The sequence below is a fragment of the Pollicipes pollicipes genome, unplaced genomic scaffold (genome assembly GCF_011947565.3).
Source record: "Pollicipes pollicipes isolate AB1234 unplaced genomic scaffold, Ppol_2.1 Scaffold_4836;HRSCAF=5710_pilon_pilon_pilon, whole genome shotgun sequence".
Lineage (NCBI taxonomy): Eukaryota > Metazoa > Arthropoda > Thecostraca > Pollicipedomorpha > Pollicipedidae > Pollicipes > Pollicipes pollicipes.
In genome coordinates, this window is record NW_023596568.1 from 289,473 (window position 1) to 311,145 (window position 21,673).

Sequence of the window (21,673 nt, forward strand, 5' to 3'; positions counted from 1 at the left end):
GGTCAGGGTCAAATCACGTTGTGGAAACGAAATGGAGACGGCGTGACGGTCACCGCTCGTCGACTGGCCCCGGTGAGACGAGGTCAGGTCAGATCGGGTCGGATAAGGTCACCCGAAGAACCGAACCAGCAACGACCAACGACCTGCAGGTCACATGATTCGCTCGACTGCCAGCGCTGTCCAACGCAAAACCTGACCCGACTGCAAACCCTGACCCGACAGAGGCCCCAGTGACGGCCTCGCAGCTCCCAGCTCCTCCTTTCCTCACCGGCCGGCCGGGACAGACGCCCGCATTTGTCAGATGGGATTTGAGCCGGCGTATGACCGGCGGCGGCGGCTAATGATAGCATGCCAGCCGGGGGAGTGATAGAGCGTGCGAGCGCGCTGCGGTGCCATCACGACACCCGGGGGAGCAGCGCGAGGGCGGACAGCGTCAGAAGTGGCGCAATCGCGCTGTGTCCGGGCACAGTCGTCACGCCCCGCAGCCGCGCCGCCGGCACACGAGCCGGAGCGGGCCCGGAGGCCGGCGGGCGGCGCCTGTAACGCCCCGAGGGCACCGGCGGCGAGGTCAGTTAGATGTGCCGATAACGTGAACTTGTGACCTCGGGAGTCATCTCCTCTGGCTTGGAATGAGTAGTGAAGAAAACAGCCCAATGCAATGTGATCAAGGTTAAGTGTTTTTAAAGGGATTTTATGGCAAACCCCATTGAGACAGCAATTACAAAAGATAACTGGACGTAATCGTGACTTGAATAAAAACGCTGTGTCAATTCAAAAGACCTGTAATTTTAATACAACATGAAACATCACCTGTTTTTCGCTTTGTCTTCGGCCAAAACTCGGCTTGAGCTAAACAACCAAGAAGTACCATTGCCGTGTGCTCGCCTTTATCAAACAGCCTTCTGTCGATAGGCAATAGTTTTTTTGTTGAAACGTAAGCGCTGTTGATACTGAGAACTCCATATATTTCACATACGTTGGCATGCCATATGCTCATGATGTTCATGGAAAATTACGGCCTCGTCATATGTGACGGGAATCCTCCGCTGGCACCATTACAATCGAACAACACGAGATAAATTGTCATCCCAAATATCCATAAATCAGTCTAGCATTACCTGCCTTGGCAGTTTATCCCGGCCTCGCGGTGCACCCTACCGCAGCGTGGTTGATATCTGGCCAGCCCGTCTCCATTTTGCAGGCTGCCGTGACCACATCGAGCCCGGACCTCACGTGCGGTGAGGGGTGACCTGTGGCGAGCGCGAGACATTCCTGTGTCGCCCGGTCCTGCCACCATTCCGCCCGGCACCCTCTGCTAGCGTCACGCACGTGCTGCGCGCGTGGAACCATGCCATCTGAACAGGCGGGCGTTGTGGCATTGTGTGCCGCCGAAAGGCGAGCAGCATTTTTGTGTGGCTTTTGCGCAGAGAAGGCGAGAGGATTGACGTCATTGGGTGCAGTGTTCGGTTTTGCCGGTTGTTAAACCACAGAACACTACAGTGTGTGCACTAAGCTGGTGGTTGAATCCGTGGGTGTGGCTCATGTATCATACAGAATAGCAGGGGTAGAATAAACTGTAAAGCGTCCTGGATTCACAAACGAATCCGGATTTCAATGCGCATCCGTACATCCTGAAAGATACGCTGGTCCCCCACCGTGAGAATTTTTCAACAATCGGTTCATTCATCGCGACATAATGCCATCGTCATTTTGAAATAAAATCATTCGAACAATTCCCATGCGTGCGCGACTTTGGAGTCATTGCTCAATCGAATCGAAGCAGAACAGCTCGCAGTAAATGTCAACTGCAGACTCGATGATCGCATTCATTGCTCTTGAGGCCGGTCAGAATGTCCAAGCCATTTCCCCCGCTGAGGTCACACAGGCACTGCAGCAGCCGGCTCATCTCTACGCCGACGGTGTCAGCAGCTTCGCATGAGACGGCCGTGAGCGAACTGCGGGGAGGCAGAGCTGCGGTCTCCGAGCTACACAGAGCGGGGGGAGACGAACGCAATCCTCGTCCCATTCATTTCGGGACAGCGTCACATGGCTAATGCCAAACATTGCCGAGACTGGGAGGACGGTGGGAGGTGCTCCCTCTGCCGCCGTCATGTACCACCCTTGGGAGGGACGGCTGTGACGTCACCAGAACCGAGCCACGGACCGAGCGCGAGAACAGATTACTGCGGTTCCGAACATGAGTCAAGGTCAGGGCAGGTCAATGGAGTGGGCGCAGCAGCGTTGTAGACACACTTGATCCTCCCGGCATGAGGTTGGCTCCTATAACCGTCCTGTCTGCACCCGCCTACACGCGGGAGTCGCCCATCAGCTGTGATGCAATGTTGACTGCAAACCCGGCGGCCGGACAGCCCATGCTCCCCTCACACGGTCAGTCAGATGAAGCATCCACCGCCGGGTAACGCTGCGCCCCGGCGTCGATAGTGGCCACAGATCAGCGTCGTCTCCTTCGTTCCCCACTGAAGGACGCTCCGGATCGCCAATCAAATCCAGTCTCTCCGAACCGCCCGAGACGCCGCCCTCTCATCCGACGCCGCTGCTCCGCCGTAGCCGAGGGTCGGCGCCGGCGGTCAGCCGCGCCACGTGGGGGGCCCTCGACGCGCTGAGTCACGCGCGGCGCCATGCGAGTCAGACTCGACGGCGCGCGGCCCTGTGACTCACCGGTCGTAACGCGGCCGCGCGGGGAATTGCCACAACAGAGCGACCCGCCCGCTCACGCCGCGACATCGGCGCTTTTGTCGCGCGCCGCGGCGGGGGCGGGTTCCGGGGCGTGCAGCGCCGCCGCGTGCCGCGGGATCACACCCCTCCCGACTCGTGGTATGCTCCGGCAGTCACCGCAGAGACGGGGTTAAGTGGATGGAACGCCGCGAGGGCCCGTCGGCGGTCTCTGTAACACGCTGTTCCCCTGCCGCTCCCGGTTTTCCGTGGATTTTCGCCGCGCGGCTGACGACCATGGGCGCGTGCGTGCTGGACGGTGCGCGTGGGGATCAGCCGGGGGAGAGCGAGCGCCAGCCCCAATTGCCTGGACAGGCCGGTCGTGACTGGTATGACTGTTACGGTGTGTCCGCTTGATACTCGCCGCGCCCGAGGCTGAGAAAAAGCCGAGTGGCTCCAGCAAGCTGTCCGGAACAATTTTACCGATGTCTATTACAGAAAGATCGGGTCGGCAGCGGCACGAGTTTTGGACTGAAAGGGGATGGTCGTTCGGTTGAGTCGGTGTCGACGAAACCATTGGCCGACGTGTTTGTTATTTCCGGCCCTAATTATTGCAATCACTGTAATGCATGTCTCACCAAAGGACGGCCCGGGCGCCATGCAAATGTCAGAAGCGACGGTTTGCAATGCATTGTCACTAGGGCTGAAATTAATCTAGCTCGGGGCGGAGACGCCCATTGTGGTATGGCATTCCAACATCCGCATACAGCACAGAGCAGAAGGTGCTCCTGCATTCTCTGGGCTTTAAAGACGCTTAAATGGCAAAGTTTAGTCATATATATGTTATATGCAGTCTGATCACATCTCGAGCCAGGCGCGTTCATCGATTTTGAGCACGTGCGCTTAAGACGTGAACGACGCAGGCGTTCTTACTAATCACAAATTCACTGAATCCCGAGCTGGTGCCTCCTGTACGATCTGATCTCTATCTCGGATCTTCAGTGGCACAGGCTTCCTGTCCTTTGAAGCCGGCTCTGAGCCTGAAATGAGCTTTTCCAATTATTGCGAGTGAGGCTACGGACCAGGTCGGCTCTTAGCGTCCAGCACGTGGCATTTCGAAGCATCGGGGGCCTGTCCCAGTCCCCGGCCCAGCCGGCCACCGCCATGCGGTTTCAAAACAAAGTGACGTCATTCTTTGAGAAAGTGCCTAAATTAATTGAATGTACAAGTGTGGTGTACCTTTTTCTGGCACTGTGTGTCCGCAACGGTACAATATAGCCACTGTTCTATATATACTCCAGGATAACACACGCATATTGGTCATGATGAATGTTGTGAACATCAGATTGGTAGCCAGAGCGGACAGGGAAATGAATCCAGCTGTTCGATGTGGACAGCCGTACCGTCCTCAAATCATTAGGGGATCTCAGTACTATCCGATCCATACGTACCGCATGCGAATAGAGGACATCAGATGGGGACGAGAGAGAACGAGGGACATCAGAGAAGGACAATAGAGGGCGAGAGGACATCACCGCTCCACACTCCACAGGTGCGCCGGACCAGGGGGCAGCTTATGGGACCACTTCTAAATCGAGCTCAAACACAACCACCTGTTGCCTTAGCCGAGGCACATCAGACTATATGATTTACATGGTTATGTAGTGTAGTCGTTTTGACACATATACCAAAAATTATGAGCGTTTTTCCCCATAATACTTTGTTCACAGTCACCAAAAAAAAGTTAACCACAGGAGTATCTCACAAGACTTTGGCTTTAAATTTATTTCGGGTTCCAGCCCCTCCATCCTCCCCGCCTTCGCCAGTGCAACAGTTTTCATCAGTGGAAATGTCCACTTGCCTCCCAAAGTATGCGCATTGTATCAGAATCCAGCGAAATCGACCGTTACCTCATAAAACCTCTTGGCTCGGGGTTCTCCATGGCCCTCCATTTGGCTACGCCTCTGGTTCAGCCCCCACTCCCAAACGTTGTGCGTGGATGCCAACTACCAAAGCACCCCGCCTGTTGAGCCCAGGAGGCACGTTCCAATGTGCGTGAGACTGCAACGTCCCGTCGGTATGAGCTCCAGAAGACGACAGACCCCGTTCGTTTTTTAGGCATCATCTGCGCAGCGTTGGGAATTACCACTGTCGTCAATTTGCTCATTGCGCGACACTAAAGGTCCATTACTGGCAATAAGCATCGCCGCAGACGTGAATGATTTCGTCAAGAATCTACCAAAGTCCAATTCCCTGTCTCTTGTCCACGTAGATGACCTATCAGCCTGTTCAATAGCCAGGCAATAGCTGAAGCTACACAAACAAAGTCTGATTGAAGGTATCGTCGCTGGCAGCGCTTTTCTCCCAAGCTGCCGCTGACCAGTGGACAAGATTGAACTTCTCCCATCAAAATTAAGCAAAATGTGACTTTTAAACGTGTAAACATGCATCCACAGCCGCAGACGCAAATAGCCGCTGTCGTTGCTCTCATTGGCCATGCAGTCGCAGCCCCTCTTGTTCTGTTGATATGGGCACTCACATGCTCCGATTTTATGTGCCGAGAAATCAAATCGTATGGCAACAGTGCTTCACAGTGTACGATGCCTGACAATTGCATCATCAGTGAATGCTTTGAGATGCGCATTCCCCAAGCTTTTCTTATCCAGTAATCCCATCCAACAACCGGTCTTTTGGAGAATTCCACAGAGCACGGGAGACAACGCTCGTCTAGCCGTGCACAGAGTACCTCACGACAACAAACCAGACAGAACGGATATCGCACTCACAAAAACAACTGCAACCGACCGCTCCACCCCAGGCAAGCGCGCTAAGCTAGTCATTCGGGAAGTACTTGGCTGTGACCCAGTGCAACCGCGTCATGGCTTTCTCCTGTCCTCACTGGCGGTCTCGGCCGGCTGGCGCCGGGACCGTACCCGGGCGCCCGGCCAGTTAGCTAGGCCATCCCCAGCCAGCGACCGGCAGGAACGCGGCCCTTCCACATTCTGAAATCTGCTTTGCTCGTCTCGCCGTGGCCGATTCTATGAATTCGCGTAGCACAAATCCAGCGTCTTCCGCCGGTGTAATCGGATCGCCTTAAGACCACCTCGGGAGACGGACAGCCGGCGTCCGCTCCGGCCACATAGTCGGCGGCGACGACGTCTCATCTACAGACGGTCCGCCGCAGCCGCCGCTGGCTCATTCCGCGCCGAATGAATGCGGGGGGTGTCGAGACTGCGGTAATCCATGCTGGGTTGGACGCATCGGTTCCGAGCATCCTGCTCAGTCCTCCGGGAGGGGTAAAACAGTTGCCGAGGAAATGATATTTTCCTCCGTGGTTTGTCGGTTTTTGACGTGGTGCGAACGTTACATGTCATTCTTTTCCTGGTGGTTGTGACATCCGGCTGCCTTGGTACGAGCTTTCAGACGTGCGAATCGTTAATGGGTAGATTAAAATGACAATGCAGGACTTTTCGGGCATCGTGGTTGCTTATCCTTTTCAGGAATGACGCATTTCAACGGGACGATGAATTATTACGGTAATCCAAGTCACAAATCTTGGCGGTGGGCCAGTGGGCCTTTCATGCGTTGTCCATAGCATGGCTTCCACTGTAAGACTTCGGGGATGATTGACATCTTGGAGGTTGGTACTTCACTCCTCACGTACGCAGTCGTAATGAATACATGTCTACCTGAGCTCGATTTTATCGCAAATCTCCGATTCGCCGGTTAACTGCTGCTATCAACCGTTCTTCGTACCGATTGGGACCACCGAGGTGTTGACGAAAATGACAATTACCAACCGTCATTATTTAAGTGGTGCCCAAATCCGAGGTCATGGGGCCAAAAACCTTTGGAAACTCACGTAACGGCTTGTAACTGCGTCGGAAAGACCCAGCGAAGTGTGATCCATGTACCGGTGGCCGACCACCGAGGGACCATCCATGGCAAGGTACAGAGCAAGGTACGGAGAGAGAGACATCTGATCCGATCGGTCCGCATTCGGTCTTGGGAGCGGGAGATTACCAGCCGAAAAATGCCCACACCGACTGCCTGGAATTGGTCTCTGAATTCATATACCGCCTGCTGTTACACAACACAGCGGGATTACTGTGACATCGGCAGTCTAGATATCGGCATCGAAATCCACCGTGTGTAATTGTTTCATCACCGCCAAAACAAGACTCCTGTTCGGCATAGGGCCGACTTTACACAGTACCCGTGGGGCATACTTCGCCTTCGTGCTCCGACGCCTACTTCAGCTCGGCACACGCTGCTTTCAGCCTTAACAGCTACATGCACGCCATTACGTGTACAGCATCCTGTAGCCGTCACGGCGAAGCGCTGGTACCTCCAGGGGATAGCGCTCAGCGCGAGCACCGAGGCGCGCTTCCTCACTCTGCGAGGATGTTAAGCGCGTTAGCACCACCGCGCTCTCGGCGTCGCACGAAGTTCTAACGCTGTGTCCAGGGGTATCTTTCCACCCTCGTACACGTTGATGAGAAAGAGGTAAAAATCGACACAACCTAATGAATAAGTCGTTATCATTGCAATGTATAAAAATAGCCCATTCAGCTCCCAGCCAGTCTTAAGTAACGAGGTGAAATCAGCAATCGCACGGCATATATCATGCACCGCTAATCAACACAGCCACAAAATTGCACGAAGTCAACACCTTGTTCGGCATGCCACAAATCCTGTGAGTTCGGCACGAAAGCAGATGGCATCACCCGGTCATCACCGATGACTGCACATCGGAGCCGTCACTGTCGGACGTTAATTCCCAACCAGTTCAGACAATTCCTAGCTGATGTTCGATCAGTTCCGACATGACACATCGGGCAGCGCCGTAATTACCAAATGTCCGCACAAGTCCGACTTAAGCCAATGCCTGTACAGTCCGCAGCTAACAATAGCTACGACGTGATTAGCGGGCCGGCTCGCCGCTTTTTGGAGCGCTCCGCCACATCAGACGCTACTCTCTCGCCCAGACGACCAGCGGCGCTCATGTTTTGGCCTGCCAACAAAATGAAACCGCACACGCCACCTGGACGGTGTGCAGTCTGCATCGGCCAACGAGGGGCCGCAACGCGGGACGTTGCCCCACTGCCGGACGCCGCGTTGGGGCAGTGCCCTGGTGACGGGTGCGGCGCGGGGGACGCGCCACGCGTAGTGGACGGGTGGACGTTCCGCTCGCAGAAGAGGGCATGCCACACTCCAGTACGACAGGCTGGTCAGGGGGGTCGCAAGCTGCCGCCGGGCGGGCCAGAGGCAGACCTCGGCGTCAGGGCGTCAGGGCTTGACTCCAGGGTCACGAGACGGGACATCCCGGCGCCGGCGCTGCACGGCACCCAACGGGGAGTCGATGTGGGGTGACGCGCTTCGACGCCATGGCTCCAATGGTTGACAGCGGGTCCGGGACGTGGCATCCGGTGCGTGGGACTGGGGGGGGGGGGGGGACCAGACTGTGGTCTCAACAGGTCAGTGTATCGATCACTCTCTGACGCCAACGGCGGGCTCGCCGACCGAGGAGGCCGACAATTCCGGAGCGCCGCAGTCACGAACGGTGAGTGAAGTTTGGTGCATTTAAGACGGGACGAAAGCTTGAGACTTTTCGGCATTTGGAGCCCACAGAGAAAGAGACTGGCCTTCGGCACGCCAGGTAGAAACGCTTAAAACAGAAGTCGAGCATTCACGACTATGCACACCTGAATGGTCGCTTGACATCCTTTCACCAGTGGCTCTTGGCTTGTCGAAGGCTGGTCATTTCTGGTGTGTGCCTTACGAACTCGCAGTAGTGTGGAAAATCTCACCCTGCATGCACATCACACAAATGCGCTCCCACTGTTGTCATATATAGCAAACGCTGCTATCTGCCGGCTTCGTTGGCCGTGGTTAAGCCACGTCTAACGCTGAAAGCAACTCCACTCTGCATATTTTCCCTTCTATGGCGAAACAGCATCGGAACGGCCCAAAGGATTTGCCCCGCGGTCACGCGAATATACTCTCCATGGGGCGGCGGAGCCCGTGGAGCACTGTTTTCTCCTCGGTATAATGTCCACGTACCATGAGCATTCGACACACCATCAGATCGAGACAGAGCCCGCGTGGACCCAGCACCGAAAAGGAGCAGTCGCGACCGTGATTGACGGTGTGGGCAGCCGAGAGGTCAGCCGGGTCACGCCGGGTCAGCGAGGTCATGCCGAGAAAGACGTGCGACACCGCCGCCCTCCCGTGAAGGCGATCTTGAGCACATTCCACGCCATTCATCCCACCGACGACGGACCGCCGCCGCCGACGTCGGCGGAGCCACCGCCGGCCGCCGGATCGCGTCCAGGTATCGCCCGCGGATCCGGTTCGGGTATTAGGGCGCCGGTCGGCGGGACGCTTTACGACGCGGCCCGAGCGGCGCGGCGCTGCGGCAGGTGCCGAGAGGCGCCGCCATACCGGGAGCGCTGGCACGGCGCCAGGCACGCGACCGCCCTGAGCCCGGCGCAGGAGGGGGCGCACGCCGGCTCCAGGGAAAACAGGCCCGCTCGGGGCCGGTGTCGTCGCCTGGAGCCGCGCCCGTCGGCTCGGACCCCGCCCGCCTCTCGGCCCGGCCTCTTATCGACGGGAAAAAGCCGCCGTTCGCCGCGTTCGGTGGCCGGCCGCCGTATAATGAACGTTGATAACCGTCACAAATCAACATTGAGTGCTTTCAAAGTAGCTCTTAGTTAAAGTTACATTAGATGCCTGCATGATACGCCTTTACGGGGCAGTTATTGATACTCGGCATAAAGGTATGGCTGAAGGAGTCGATTAGGTTGATCTGTAGACCTGGACCGACCTTTGCGGTCGCTCCTGATCCTTGCCTCGTCGACATTCGGCTGATAATTCACATGCTTCGATTTCGCGTTACAATTTCATGTCTTCGGCCAAGACAACCAACTGTTTCAATATATATTTCATTGAGCTATTGTTCTACGTTAAATATCCATTGCATGAGTTAGGGAAGCCGAACTCCAACGACGAACCAGAAAAAGCGCGAACACTTGCTTTCCGCCTCGCGTTTCAGCCACCACTGGTCATCTTCGACTGCACAAACTGAAATTTCTCACCGGCAACGTTATTTCTCGCGGTGGCCTCACGCTGGGTACATGGCGATGGCCTCACGCTGGGTACATGGCGGTGGCCTCACGCCGGGTACAGAGGACGTAACAGACTTTAAAATCGTAATTTACTAACATAGGCAAACACGCTGCATTAAGATAATAAATGAACAAAGTATGATTTTCTTTAAGCAAGTTAAAGGAATGAGGGGAACAGATAACAATGCAATGCACGTGACTTACAAATAGCCTTTTTCTACGGTGACATTGCTTGAAATCCATACGGAAGGAGCGATGCAGCCCCGTCAGATATCCGATTCTTAAGCATTGATTTTTCTGGTAAAATCTTAAACGAAAGGATGCAGTATGAGTCAAATTTGTAGTTCGTACAAAACTTACAAAATACGGCTAGAAATAATCAGCAGTGCATAGCGTATAGATGTTGTTAACTATGATTTTTTGCTTTATTTAAATGCAGCGTTAAAACAGTCTCAGTTCGTTTACATTTTGAAACTTTGACCCTAGCACAGTTTAAGTACATTTGTAGAGGCATACCTGCAGGCTATTTTTGGTTTAAAGGGGAACGCAAGGCGTTGGAGGAGACGTAAATAAAAGATACAACACTTATAAAAGGGTTGCAACAGAGATAGGGGCGTTTGCTCCTATGCCACGGAGTGAGGTACTTTATCTGCTAGTATTACTAATCTTGCAGCACCCAGGACCACTGGCAATAAGGGATAGAGAAAGCTGAAAGAATGATAGTTACATTTGGTGCAGCGTTGAAATGAGAAACAATAATAGATGTCAATCTCCGCCCGTAGCTTTTAGCTGGCACCACCCTGTGGCAAGATACCTTCATCCCTGCGATATTTTAACTCCTCTTGGATTTCTTAGCTACTTTGCTATAGATAAACAAGCTGGTCGGAAATCCCAGACAGAAATTTGGACCCATGTCCCCTGAAGCTCCCGCCTAAATCCACCCTGTCACATTAATCACATGCCGCTGAAATATATGTGCATTTGCCATCAAATAGATGGTCTCAAGAGGCCGGCAGCTATCATAAGGGTGAGAATACCCCAAATTCATCACCGAAGCCAATGCGGATGTACCATGACTCAAACATTGTTCAGTTCTTGCTTATCTACATCCACCTATGCCATTCCACGCTCGATGCATGCATGCAATAACCTCTAATTCTCTATGTGATGCATGATACTTGAACTAATTACGATCGCACGTCATTATCATGTTGTTGAAAGGTAATAAGCCCACTCAGGGTCCTGAAAAGCCCGTAATTTGTTGTGGCATGCCTCACAAAAATCAGGCCTAGAGAGGTGTCAGGGAAATGTTGGGAGGCAAAATCGTGCTTGAATATGTCAAATGAACATGCACGTGAAGCCTTCAAAGTTTACGACCCGAGCTGGGGCGGTTCAATGGTGAGGCGGAAGTGGGGCCGAATCAGACCATTTATGAAAATTGGGACACACTCGTACATATTGAGATAACTGATTGCGCAATCAGCATAATGCTGGGGCAATGCAAAGACACGATTTGAAAGCTTGAGTGTACTTGCATGTAAGCCCGGGTACCGCATCCAGTATCCACAATATCTAAATGGAAGATAGCGACTGAAAATTATCGGGAATTCGCCACTGAAGTTTCTGTTTCGTAATGTTTAAAGATGTTTCGCAAATTTTTGTCATGAATCAATAAGTCGCAGATCCCCCATCCTTTGTTTGGGACCATGTTGACGTTTAGTTACTTATAATACGCGCACATTCCATGCCCCGAGCATAACTAACGAAGACCTTTTCAAGGTGAACTAAACCATTTCTGCTCTCCCCACATTACTGATTGTTTCCATATGGTAGATAGAGGAATGTATGTCGCCCCATTATTTTTATGTTCAGAAAGTCCGTTTCTAGACACGTCGCTTGAATATTAAACATACTAACTAGTGTCTTTCCTTGCGAACTCCGTCGCACCAGACATTTACTTGAGTGACGTTTGCATTCAGTCTTCCTTCTAAGCATGTTTCTTGCTTTGAAAACGGATCGATGATCCTGCCTAAGAGGGGTCTGAACTAGAGAGGCAACTTCATTCAAAATGCCAGCCTGCCGCCCACCTCGCTCAGCCAGCTGGGATTTAGCGTGCAAAAGTACGCCGTGCTGCCATGCTATCTCTGCCTTAAGCCGTAGGGGTTGAATTAAATGCATTCATTATTGTGGAATCTGTTTCCTCTGTTTTAGACCAATGTATCAAATGCCAGTGGCATATCACATTTCAGTGACACCAGTGTCATCTATTCTATAAAATGATATGCCTACCACCAGTGATGGAGCCAATACAGCACTCGCAAGGAACCTCTGAACCACGCAATTGATACGACACATCATAGCGTCAGTTTCAACTTAAAAGTGACGTGTAGGAGGAAAGTGGTCTCGACCAGATCTCCAACATGCATCCAAAACGCCATTTCTCATCCTCAGCTTAGTAAACAAAAGCCTAGGTTTTCCTAAGTTATCTGCATCGACTTATTGGTTTTCATGGAAGAAGAGGTATAGGTTTATAGGGATGAACATTGGTTTTCGTGGAAGAAGAGGCATGGGTGTGCAGGGATGAATGGGGACTGCATAGCCCGAGACCACGGGTTATTGCCGGGTCAGATGCGACGGGTTGCCGGGTCAGAAACCTGCGTACCTTGCCTGGTCTACGGAGTGACCGTCCTGCATCCTGCGTACTTTCTGTCACCAATGACGGAACCAAGGCCTTTAGACTGTGGTAAATGAGCATCATTCATTACGTTACAAGGCAACATCGTCGAAAGGACGCGTCACCAACGAAATGGTGCCGCCGAAACCACCGAAAACCTGAAATCCAGTACAGCAGCATGTGCGTTTATAGAGACCTAAGAATGCGTTGTAGCATTTAAGCCGATCGCTATTCCGACATCTGGCAATGCGAGCACCAAAAGCTACAGCGTCCAGCGAGCGTTTGAATGAGCGCGCTTACCAGCAGCGCTCGACCAATCCTGGTGCTCAATGAACAAATCTACTCCGTGATGACCCGTCCGTTTTATCGCCCGGGCTTTTATGGCAAAGGCAGCCACTTTGACCCAGGGCAATTGGGCCTTGGTCAGCCATGCCCGGTAGTGGGCCAAATTGAACGAAGATATAAATCAGACATTGACATGTCGCTCCAGGTCTAATGCATCCGATTCGGAAGTTGTGTGGAAAATCCCTCGCCAAATGTGCTGGATTTCCCGCAGCTCTCCGCGTTACTGCTTCCTCTTCTGCCACCATCACAATGCCTTTCCACCGATACACATCGATGCATCAGTGTGAAAGCTCCCACAGCAATGACCGCAGCAGCAACCCGCGAAGGCACGTATTCCATGACCTGGCAGTATGCCCCCGCCGGAGGTCAGCCGCGCCAGAGGCGCCCGCCGGGGCACATCAGACAGAGCCGCCTCACGGGCAGCGGACAGGCCGCCTCACCCTGCGCGACACACCCCAAAGGGCCTGGACGGCGCGCTCTGTACTGTTCACCGGTCACGTGGCGTGATGCACGGTCACATAGTCGAGGCGCGCCGGTGAAATTAGGTTCAACCGCCGAAAACACGGCTCGGTACCGCCAGCTGCGGCGTTTGCAGAGCCGCACAACAAACAAGTCCGGTCTGATCGTTCACGAAACGAGCGTCGGTGCGTTTTTGTGAGCCCTCCGCTACTAGTGCAATCAACTCAGGGCCATTTGTGCTGGCAGTTTCATATAAAAGCGAGCCAAAACCGATTAAGAGCACTCGGTTATAAAGATAGAACAACGGAATTAACGGCGGAATCAATTTTGCTAATTGAATCAGCTGCGCACGAGAGATTTCCCCGTTAATCCAATAGCAATACAGAGCCAAGCACCAGCTGTGATAATAAAACACCACAATTAAACGGGGTCCATATGGCGCGCGGCATTACTGTTTCACCACAACCTTGAATGTCGCTCCCATTGGCGTATTCAAGGAACACCGGAGACACGTGCCCCCACCCCCGTCAAATGCATGCATGCACTAAGGTTTAAAATTTGAGTACATTTATTTCAGTGAAAGGAAATGCAAGGCATCCAAGTGAATAAATTGACAATTGAAAGAAAGGAAATGCACGGCATCCAAGTGAGTAAATTGACAACTGAAAGATCAAGGTGAACGCGTAAAATGAACAGATTAAAAACACGCGACGTCGCTACACGCCATATCAGAAATTCGCACGGCCACGTGCTAAAATGGGTTTTTAGTCGAGTTTTTCCCCCACCCGGCGAAATTCTGCCTACGCCCTTGGCTTCCAACGTCCACTACTGACGTTCAGCCCGTAATTATCGCTCTTCGGTTCTTTGACACCGACCTTATCCGTCCTTAATTAGTTAATTTTGATTCTGAGGTCTTCTGACCATATGACGCCTTTTCTGGGAGCACGGCCTATGTCACCCAGACTCTTGATATACTTGTCCGTATGGTGACGTCACATCAGCCGACCAAAGGGAAAATATCTCACACTTGAGAATATTAAAGCAAGCGCCAGATATGATGAAATGGGCTCACTTCTAATGATTGACATACTTTTAAGTGGAAAAGCCTGCTCTAGACAACACAGTTTTCTTGTTTAGTAAATATGCTCCTCGATACGCCATTGTTTGAATGCGTCATTTTACCTTGCACACCATTGATCAAGAACCAACTGACAACCATTATATATGTAAAGTGTGCTCACGAACGCCATATATAAACGCCTTGACAATTATATTGTTTGCCTTAATCGTCGCATGGTTTATGGAGTGACATGATTTGAAAGACGCTATTATGACGTCTCTTGAATGCTAAGGTGACCTTGAAATACTCTTCCGGAAAAAGTCTCCCCATCTTCCCGGGTGTTTAGCTCAGAAACCAGAGGGGCTTAGGTCTTCAGTAGTGCAGGGCTGTGAACCGCATTTAATGATCCTCAAGATGGGTATTTAAGTTCAACACCCCCGTAGAAATGTGGAATGCTCCTCTTACCATAGGCCGCGCCCGTGCAAACAGACTCTTCGCGGCTCGCGCCCGCCCACGGACCGGGGCCGATTCGCACGGTTCACATGCAGACGAGCGGTCGCATCTGAAGTCCGTGGCGCAGGTCTCGCACGAGCGCCGTCTGGTGTCAGCCGGCGGAACGGAGCGTCTCGCTCGGCGCGCTGAGACTGTCTGGTCGCTCACACTAGCACCGCAGTCCGCGCCCGCCGAACCTCAAAACGAGACAGCGCGGCTGTCTAGCCGTTCGCGCTAGCACCGCAAGGCCCGAAAGGATCAGTGGTCTGATATGATCGGACGTCTGGAAACAGAACCGTCTCACCTGGTGGACTGGTTTGTCGAAATTAAGTTCAGAAAAGTGGTGCGAAGTCTCAGGTTCTTGTTCCAGGAACACAACAAACGGTCGTGACGTGTGCCCAAAACCTACGACAAAATAGGACACACGGCAGAAACCCACTGCAGAACTTGGCAGAAAACAAGTGCTGTTGACAAGCGCCTTACATAGTACCGCGCATGACGGAGGTCGCAGCGAAATAAGCAGGCATTATGGTGGCCTTGACCCGTCCTAGCTACCCGATTCCGAAGAGAACTCTACGCAGGGCGATAGACGACTCCAGTTATGTGTGCACGATTGAGAAACGCGTGACAGCGCGCAGCCCAGCCGTGTCCAAACACTTGTCAGTTACCGCACAAAGGTGTTCACGGGGAAGCATATTGATGCTCATACTTCGTAGCTAGAAAACGGCAGACATTTCGAGCGCAGATGGGTTGGTCGGACACTGCGAACTCTGCCCAACAAAGCTGATCCAAGATACAGCACAACGGTATGTCGCGGGGTCCCCACACGATCTCAAAGAACACAGTCGCAGCGAGAGAGCAGACCCGGCTGCCGAAACTTCCGAGTCACAGAAAGCGCAGGTTACGCAATGGAGGAGACGGTTGTTGCGCAGTCCCACCAGACAAACGGTGTGTCAGATGAGTTGCTTTCAAACGTGGCTTAGTCAACATGCTCTGATGGAAGTAATGAATGCGCGCGTTTGTGAAACGCGCCGGTAATGAATGCGTGGACCTGTGAAATTATCCAGTAATGAATGTGTGCATCTGAAATGTCCCACGTTTTACCTTCGACCTGTGTGGGATTATTGCCCATCTACTGCAAACCACTAAATTCGAGAAGTGCCGGTTATAAATTGAATCTGAACCTGAACCTCTTGGCCGGATCGGGATCCAGGTCGGATCATCCTGGCCATCTGCCTGCCTGCTGAACCCGGACAACATCGGTCCAGAGAGCCGAGCTGATCCACCCGCAGGTGCACCATGCACAGCTGCTCCCCCCCCCCCCCCCGACATGCTGGCTGCGGCAGCGGGCGTGTTGCAATGAATTACGGCCCGGTCAAGAGCCTGAAGCACTACTCGGGACGTCCTCAAGCCGCTAGCACATATCTGTTATCTGCTTGTCTGACACAGGACCGTGGCAGGGCGCTGCGCGCCTCGCCCCGCTTCCTGGAAAGCCTTTCAGGCCCGGATCCCATCCTCGCACGCTGTCTGGGGCCGGCGCTAAGCCGGAGTCGCGTCTCCGGCATACGTAATCTGCTCTCGCGGCGAGCGGTGATCAGTTCCACGCAGATCGTCCATGTAAATAGTCCATGAGACGGGATCGCTTGACTGGAAGCCAGATTAAACAGGCTGCGGCATGGAACGAATTACGACCGGTGGCTCAAACGCAGACAACCGGCCCCAGTCAGCCACGTGCTGATGCTGCGATCGGGCGGCCAACGTATGCGGATGCTACATTCCAGCTGACACGCACTGCGGCCAGGTGGGAGCGTTTGGAATTTTCCTCCTGCACCTTAAGCATACAGCTGGGCGTTATCATACACGGTGCCCCATGACGAGCAGAACGATCAGATGTGCTGCTCCCAAATATGAAACGGCGCCTAAAAGCGAGCGTTGGTGTGATGAGGAACGAAAATGCCGACACGTATAGATCGGACGGGGGGGCTACTTACTCGTGCTGTCGAGGTCAGCGTAGCTGGACATGATGCTGCTCAGCAGAATGGAGGCCAGGGTCAAAAGCATGCGTGATGACCCGGAGGCGTCGACCTAGAGCAGGACGTGCGACACGGACCAGGCGAAGTCTTCGGTTGACTCCTGAGGATTTCTGACTCTCGACTCCGGCAGCTGTCACGGAACAGAGTCTCCACTGGCCCTGCGAGTCTCGGACGGAGTCTCACTAGCTCTGCGACTCTCACATGGGTTCTCCACCGACTCTGTGGCTCCCCGAACGGTGTCTATACCGGCTCTGCGGCCCTCAGACGGAGCCTCCACTGGCTCTGCGGGCCCCAGATGAGGCCTCCAGCGGCTCCGCAGACTGAGGCAGCGCCCTCACAGGTGCTCTGTGTCCCGCTAGCAGTGTCTACCTCCAGCTCCGACCGGGCGTCTATTCAAATCAGACCTGGCGCCGCCTCTGGACAGGCTCGGTCAGCCTCGAGAGGCCTGCCGGCTCCACTCTGGCACTCCTGAGCCCCCGGCCGTCCCTCGCACTAGACACGCCACCCGGCGCCTGCGCGCGGGCGGACCGCCGTGCGCGCAGCGCGATCAGGGTCCGCTGACGGGGCTCCGGAGCTCACGGAGACGGCACGGCCCGCATCGCCACTCGGGTCCGCCCGCCCGCTGCATGGCGACGCCCGGCCAACAACACACCACTCGGCGCTGCTCCGTCAGCAGGCTCCGGCCCTGCTGTCCGGGGCTCGTCTCGGGCGTGGCCGGTCTCTCCTCGTCCAGGGCAGTGACTTCCCTGGTGTTACCAGTCACTGACGCGCCGCCCCTTCAGCGCCGGGACTTCACACCGATGTCGCCAGCCGCCACCGCACCAATCCAAGCTACTGGGCCGCGCTGCTTCCGCTCGTCACCGTCGCCCTCGCGCGTGCCGTCGTCACTGTCGCACCCTCCAGACAGGCCGCCGTCGCCGCCGTCGTCCAGCCGCTACCGTCGGCGGCGGTGTCGCGCCTGAAAGGCGGACAGGGCGGTGTTAGTCGGAACCGCGGCCTGCAGTAGAGGGAGGGGGGGGGGGGCTGCGGACGCGTGCCACCTCGCCCTGCCGTGCCGTAATGACCGACTGGCGACGCCGCGACACAAAAATCGCAGCCGGCCATGTAATCCCGCGCCAGTATCGCACTCCGGGAATTAGCCGGGAAATGGGCTGCCGCGCGGGCCGGCCGTGTGTCATAACGGAATGAGCCGCCGGCGCGGCCGGTCGCACAGCGCCGCCGGCGCTCTGTCGGGACGCGCCGGGACCTGGTGCCGCAGCCGCCCATGTCGCCACGTGCCGACACGTCCGGCCGACGTGTAAACCCGCGCGCTGGGTGACGCACCCGTGCTCAGCGCGCGCCAGTCAGACGTAGGTCTACAAAAGATGCACGCTCATACGCTGCTGTGATGTGTTACGAGGGGAGAGAAGGGCAAGGCCGGCGTAGAAACTTAAGCTGAAATCTTTGATTGTTTGGGTAAGTAACCATGATGAATAAAAGCTGGGGTGGGAGTGTGTCGTCTCGAGACGGTGGGTATGGTCCGCTCGGGTCCTCTGGTCGCGGAACGAAGGTCACCGATATCGCGCGCTGTATGCGTCATTCGACTTGGCTCCGCTCAGTGCCACGAGTGGATGAAATAGGGACCAGAGCTTCTTGGTGATTGTTTATCATGCCGTTTCAGGGGAAACGTTAGGGTATGAAGTGCCCGAAATCAGGCTCCGGGACATAAATGTTGTGCTGCTTACGCCGTTATGGGAGGGGACACGGCCCTCCACTTAGATCCGTCGCTCTGCTGCTTATCTGTTGCTTGATCCGTGTATGGTGTTTGTGTGCTAAACCGGAAGATGTTCGGAGGAAGCATCCCATTGATCTTTCCCTCAACTCTGATCTCACGAAGTAATTGATGTACACGAGGAATGTAACAAAGGTGCTGTTGTAACCATCGCCTGTCGTTGGCAGAAAACGACGCAGCCTGATGCCCGTCGCGGCGGTTGTTTCTGATGCAGATTATTGGATCAAAAACAAAACTGCCGCGTAGGGTGGATCCGGTTCCAAGCCAAACAATGCATAAAACATTCCGAAGCTAGATTTGCATGGTGCAGTTAAGCGCCAGCCAGACAACAGGTTGATGATTGCATTTGTATGCTGGGACGTCATGGATTAAAGCTGGCCGGATCGGATTCGGCCAGTCTACGAAGTTACAACACCAGTAACACGAGCATAACTTGGAACGGGTCTGCCCGTTTGCAATGACGCAACCGTGCACGTATGCACCATTACATGTCCGCGCTTCAATAACTCGCACTGTTGCTGTTACGAAGGTCGCAGAGATGACGCAATCGTCTACCATACCACTGGTACTGACCAAGTGTGAAGCATTATTTGCATGGATATGAGGACTAGGGATGTCAATCTCACGATCGCGACAGCGGGATCCCGGGAGTGGATCCAGATCTCGAGGTTCGCACCTTCCCGCATCCCATATTGAAGAAAACCACAATGGTAGGCTGGATTGAGATAAAACATTAAGCTGTGTCCATCATAAGCTTGAGAGCTATTTATAAACGTTAAAAGCATCGTGCGACATCGTGGCCAGCCCAGAATCGAAGTCTGCAGACAGACACAAACGTCCCGCCTGGTTGGTGGTTGAAAGATTGGCATTGGAGACAGACTGGCGACTCCTGACAACTCCAGCGTCTGCTGAACGGATGCTGCTGCTGAAGAATGATGTTAGAAAATAGGTTGATACCATGCTAGTGGATGTAGTGAAGCAAATGTAATGGCCTGTGATAACATGTGCAGGACTGGTTCGACAGCTACAGAACCCCAGATATATTTGGGCTCACCTTTTCAATGTCACGTAACACAAAGAAATCTTGGAGATTTTGGTAAGAGAATAACTATGTCCATGCTTGTGGAAAAGGCCAAAAACCCGAAGAAGGCGCCATTCTCGACAGCTGTAAAGGTGGTAGAAGTGATGCTGATTTACCTCGTTGCACGTCTAACGTATATGCGAGATGATATGCTCTTCATATGTTCAAAAACCGACTTAAAAAGCGTGTGCTTCACAACACGAATATGAGCATCACGATACCGCCAATGAGCATAGCAAACAAGACGGACCACAACGAATATCATAATCAAGCTTTGTTTCAATCACATGTGACATTGGTTGGCGGGAATACGCTGCGAGCAAATCGGTGCGCAAGCAAATTTATACGAGGTCATCTCTGGTTTGCAATATTACACTTGGTGTTCGTGGACTGTTGACCGTTACGGAGGATAATCGCACTTGGATAATCGGAAATATATATATCGCAAATATATACGGAGGATAATCGCAATTGGTGTAAATGTTTAGAAATACGTCGTTGAAGTTCAGATATTACCAACAAGGATGAATTAGATGCATGAATATACTCATTACGCCACACGATTTCTTTTCTAATCGTGAGATATCCAGAAGTCTGACGACAAATTCAGTAAGTTTGGATCACGAAATTGGCTACTGTACTGTGATTAACACATTTGAGGGGAATGTTTCACATTTGAGTATATTAATATTTCACATTTGAGCATCGGGCATGATGAAACAAACTTGCTTAAAGTTATTGGTGTACTTTTGTGTGGAAAAGACTCCTCCAGACAGAACAATTCTCTGATCAGTAAATATGTTTTTCAATGCACCATGGTTTGATTAGGCTATCATAACTTGCACATCATTAACTGAAAGCCACTTAGGCCGTTGTGTCTGGAAATCGTGCCCATGAACGCCAGACATGAACATCTCGACAATTGTATTTTCTGGCCTGGCCGCCGCATGGCCATGGAATAGTAGGATTTAAATGACGTTATTATGATGTTATGAATGCTAAGGTGACTGAAATACCCTCCCCGATATACCTTTCCCCATTTTCACGGTCGTTTAGCTAAACAACTATGGGGCTTAGGTCTTGAGAAGGGCAGGATTGTGAACAGTACCAAAAGGTCTTCAAGATAGCCATTTCAGTTCAAAATCCCATATAAATACAGAACATTTCTTTGAAGACCGAGGTTGAACACGACACAAATCCAAATTTGACTGTTACGTACAATGCATGGCATTTGGATACTGCATACCGACATCTGACATTTACACACCGGTCAAAAAATAGCTACCTACGGCGAAAACCTGCTGGTCTTGGTTCGAATCAAGACCAAATAGCATGCCATCGTTATACAATCGACGCATTGTCCACCCAGCTGACGCACAAAGACTTTGAGGCCGAGTGCCTTGACAATCGCCGCCTAGAAACGTAACCTCCCAAAGCCAGTTGGCGGAGAGAGAGGAGAGGCGGGAAAGGGGAGGGGAACGACGCGATTTTGTGAATTTACCTTTTGCATAGCTCATAGGCCCTTTGTTTTACAAAATGCCTTTCGGGAGGTCATGTACCCACCGATAGGAATGCGTTGATCTCTCAGTCGGCAGGCACTCCCCTGTGCGCTCGCATACGGAGAATTCCTGGCTTCTTAGGTTACACCTGATCCTCAGCAGCGTGGGCACTCCCACCCATGGCTTACACCAGCACTCTACCCGTGATATGACCGATACCCGGGCACCAGCCCAGACACAATTCATCTTAATTTTTCTCATCAAGCGCAAGCTCGCGAATCCCCTGATAAGAACCTTGAGCAAGGTCACATCCCCAGTCGGAACGATGCTGAACAAACAGCAGGTCCTGTCTTGTCGGGCGTTTTAGCGGGGTTTTCAGCTCAGCTCGGGCCGATCCCCGCCCATTATCACACCCTCGGGCGCCGCCGCCCGGGCCATAAACCCGTCAGGGACGCGGCG

General features: G+C 53.2%; 1 protein-coding gene across 1 annotated transcript in view; it reads right to left on the reverse strand.

The window, feature by feature from the left end:
• LOC119099657 (uncharacterized) overlaps nt 1-21,673 on the reverse strand; it is a gene marked incomplete at its 3' end in the record, with an annotated part of 70,305 nt that overhangs the window by 18,133 nt on the left and 30,499 nt on the right. Inside the window, 2 exon segments of the mRNA XM_037222722.1 lie at nt 16,822-16,915; nt 17,802-17,821. Coding sequence (XP_037078617.1) covers nt 16,822-16,915; nt 17,802-17,821 — 114 coding nt within the window.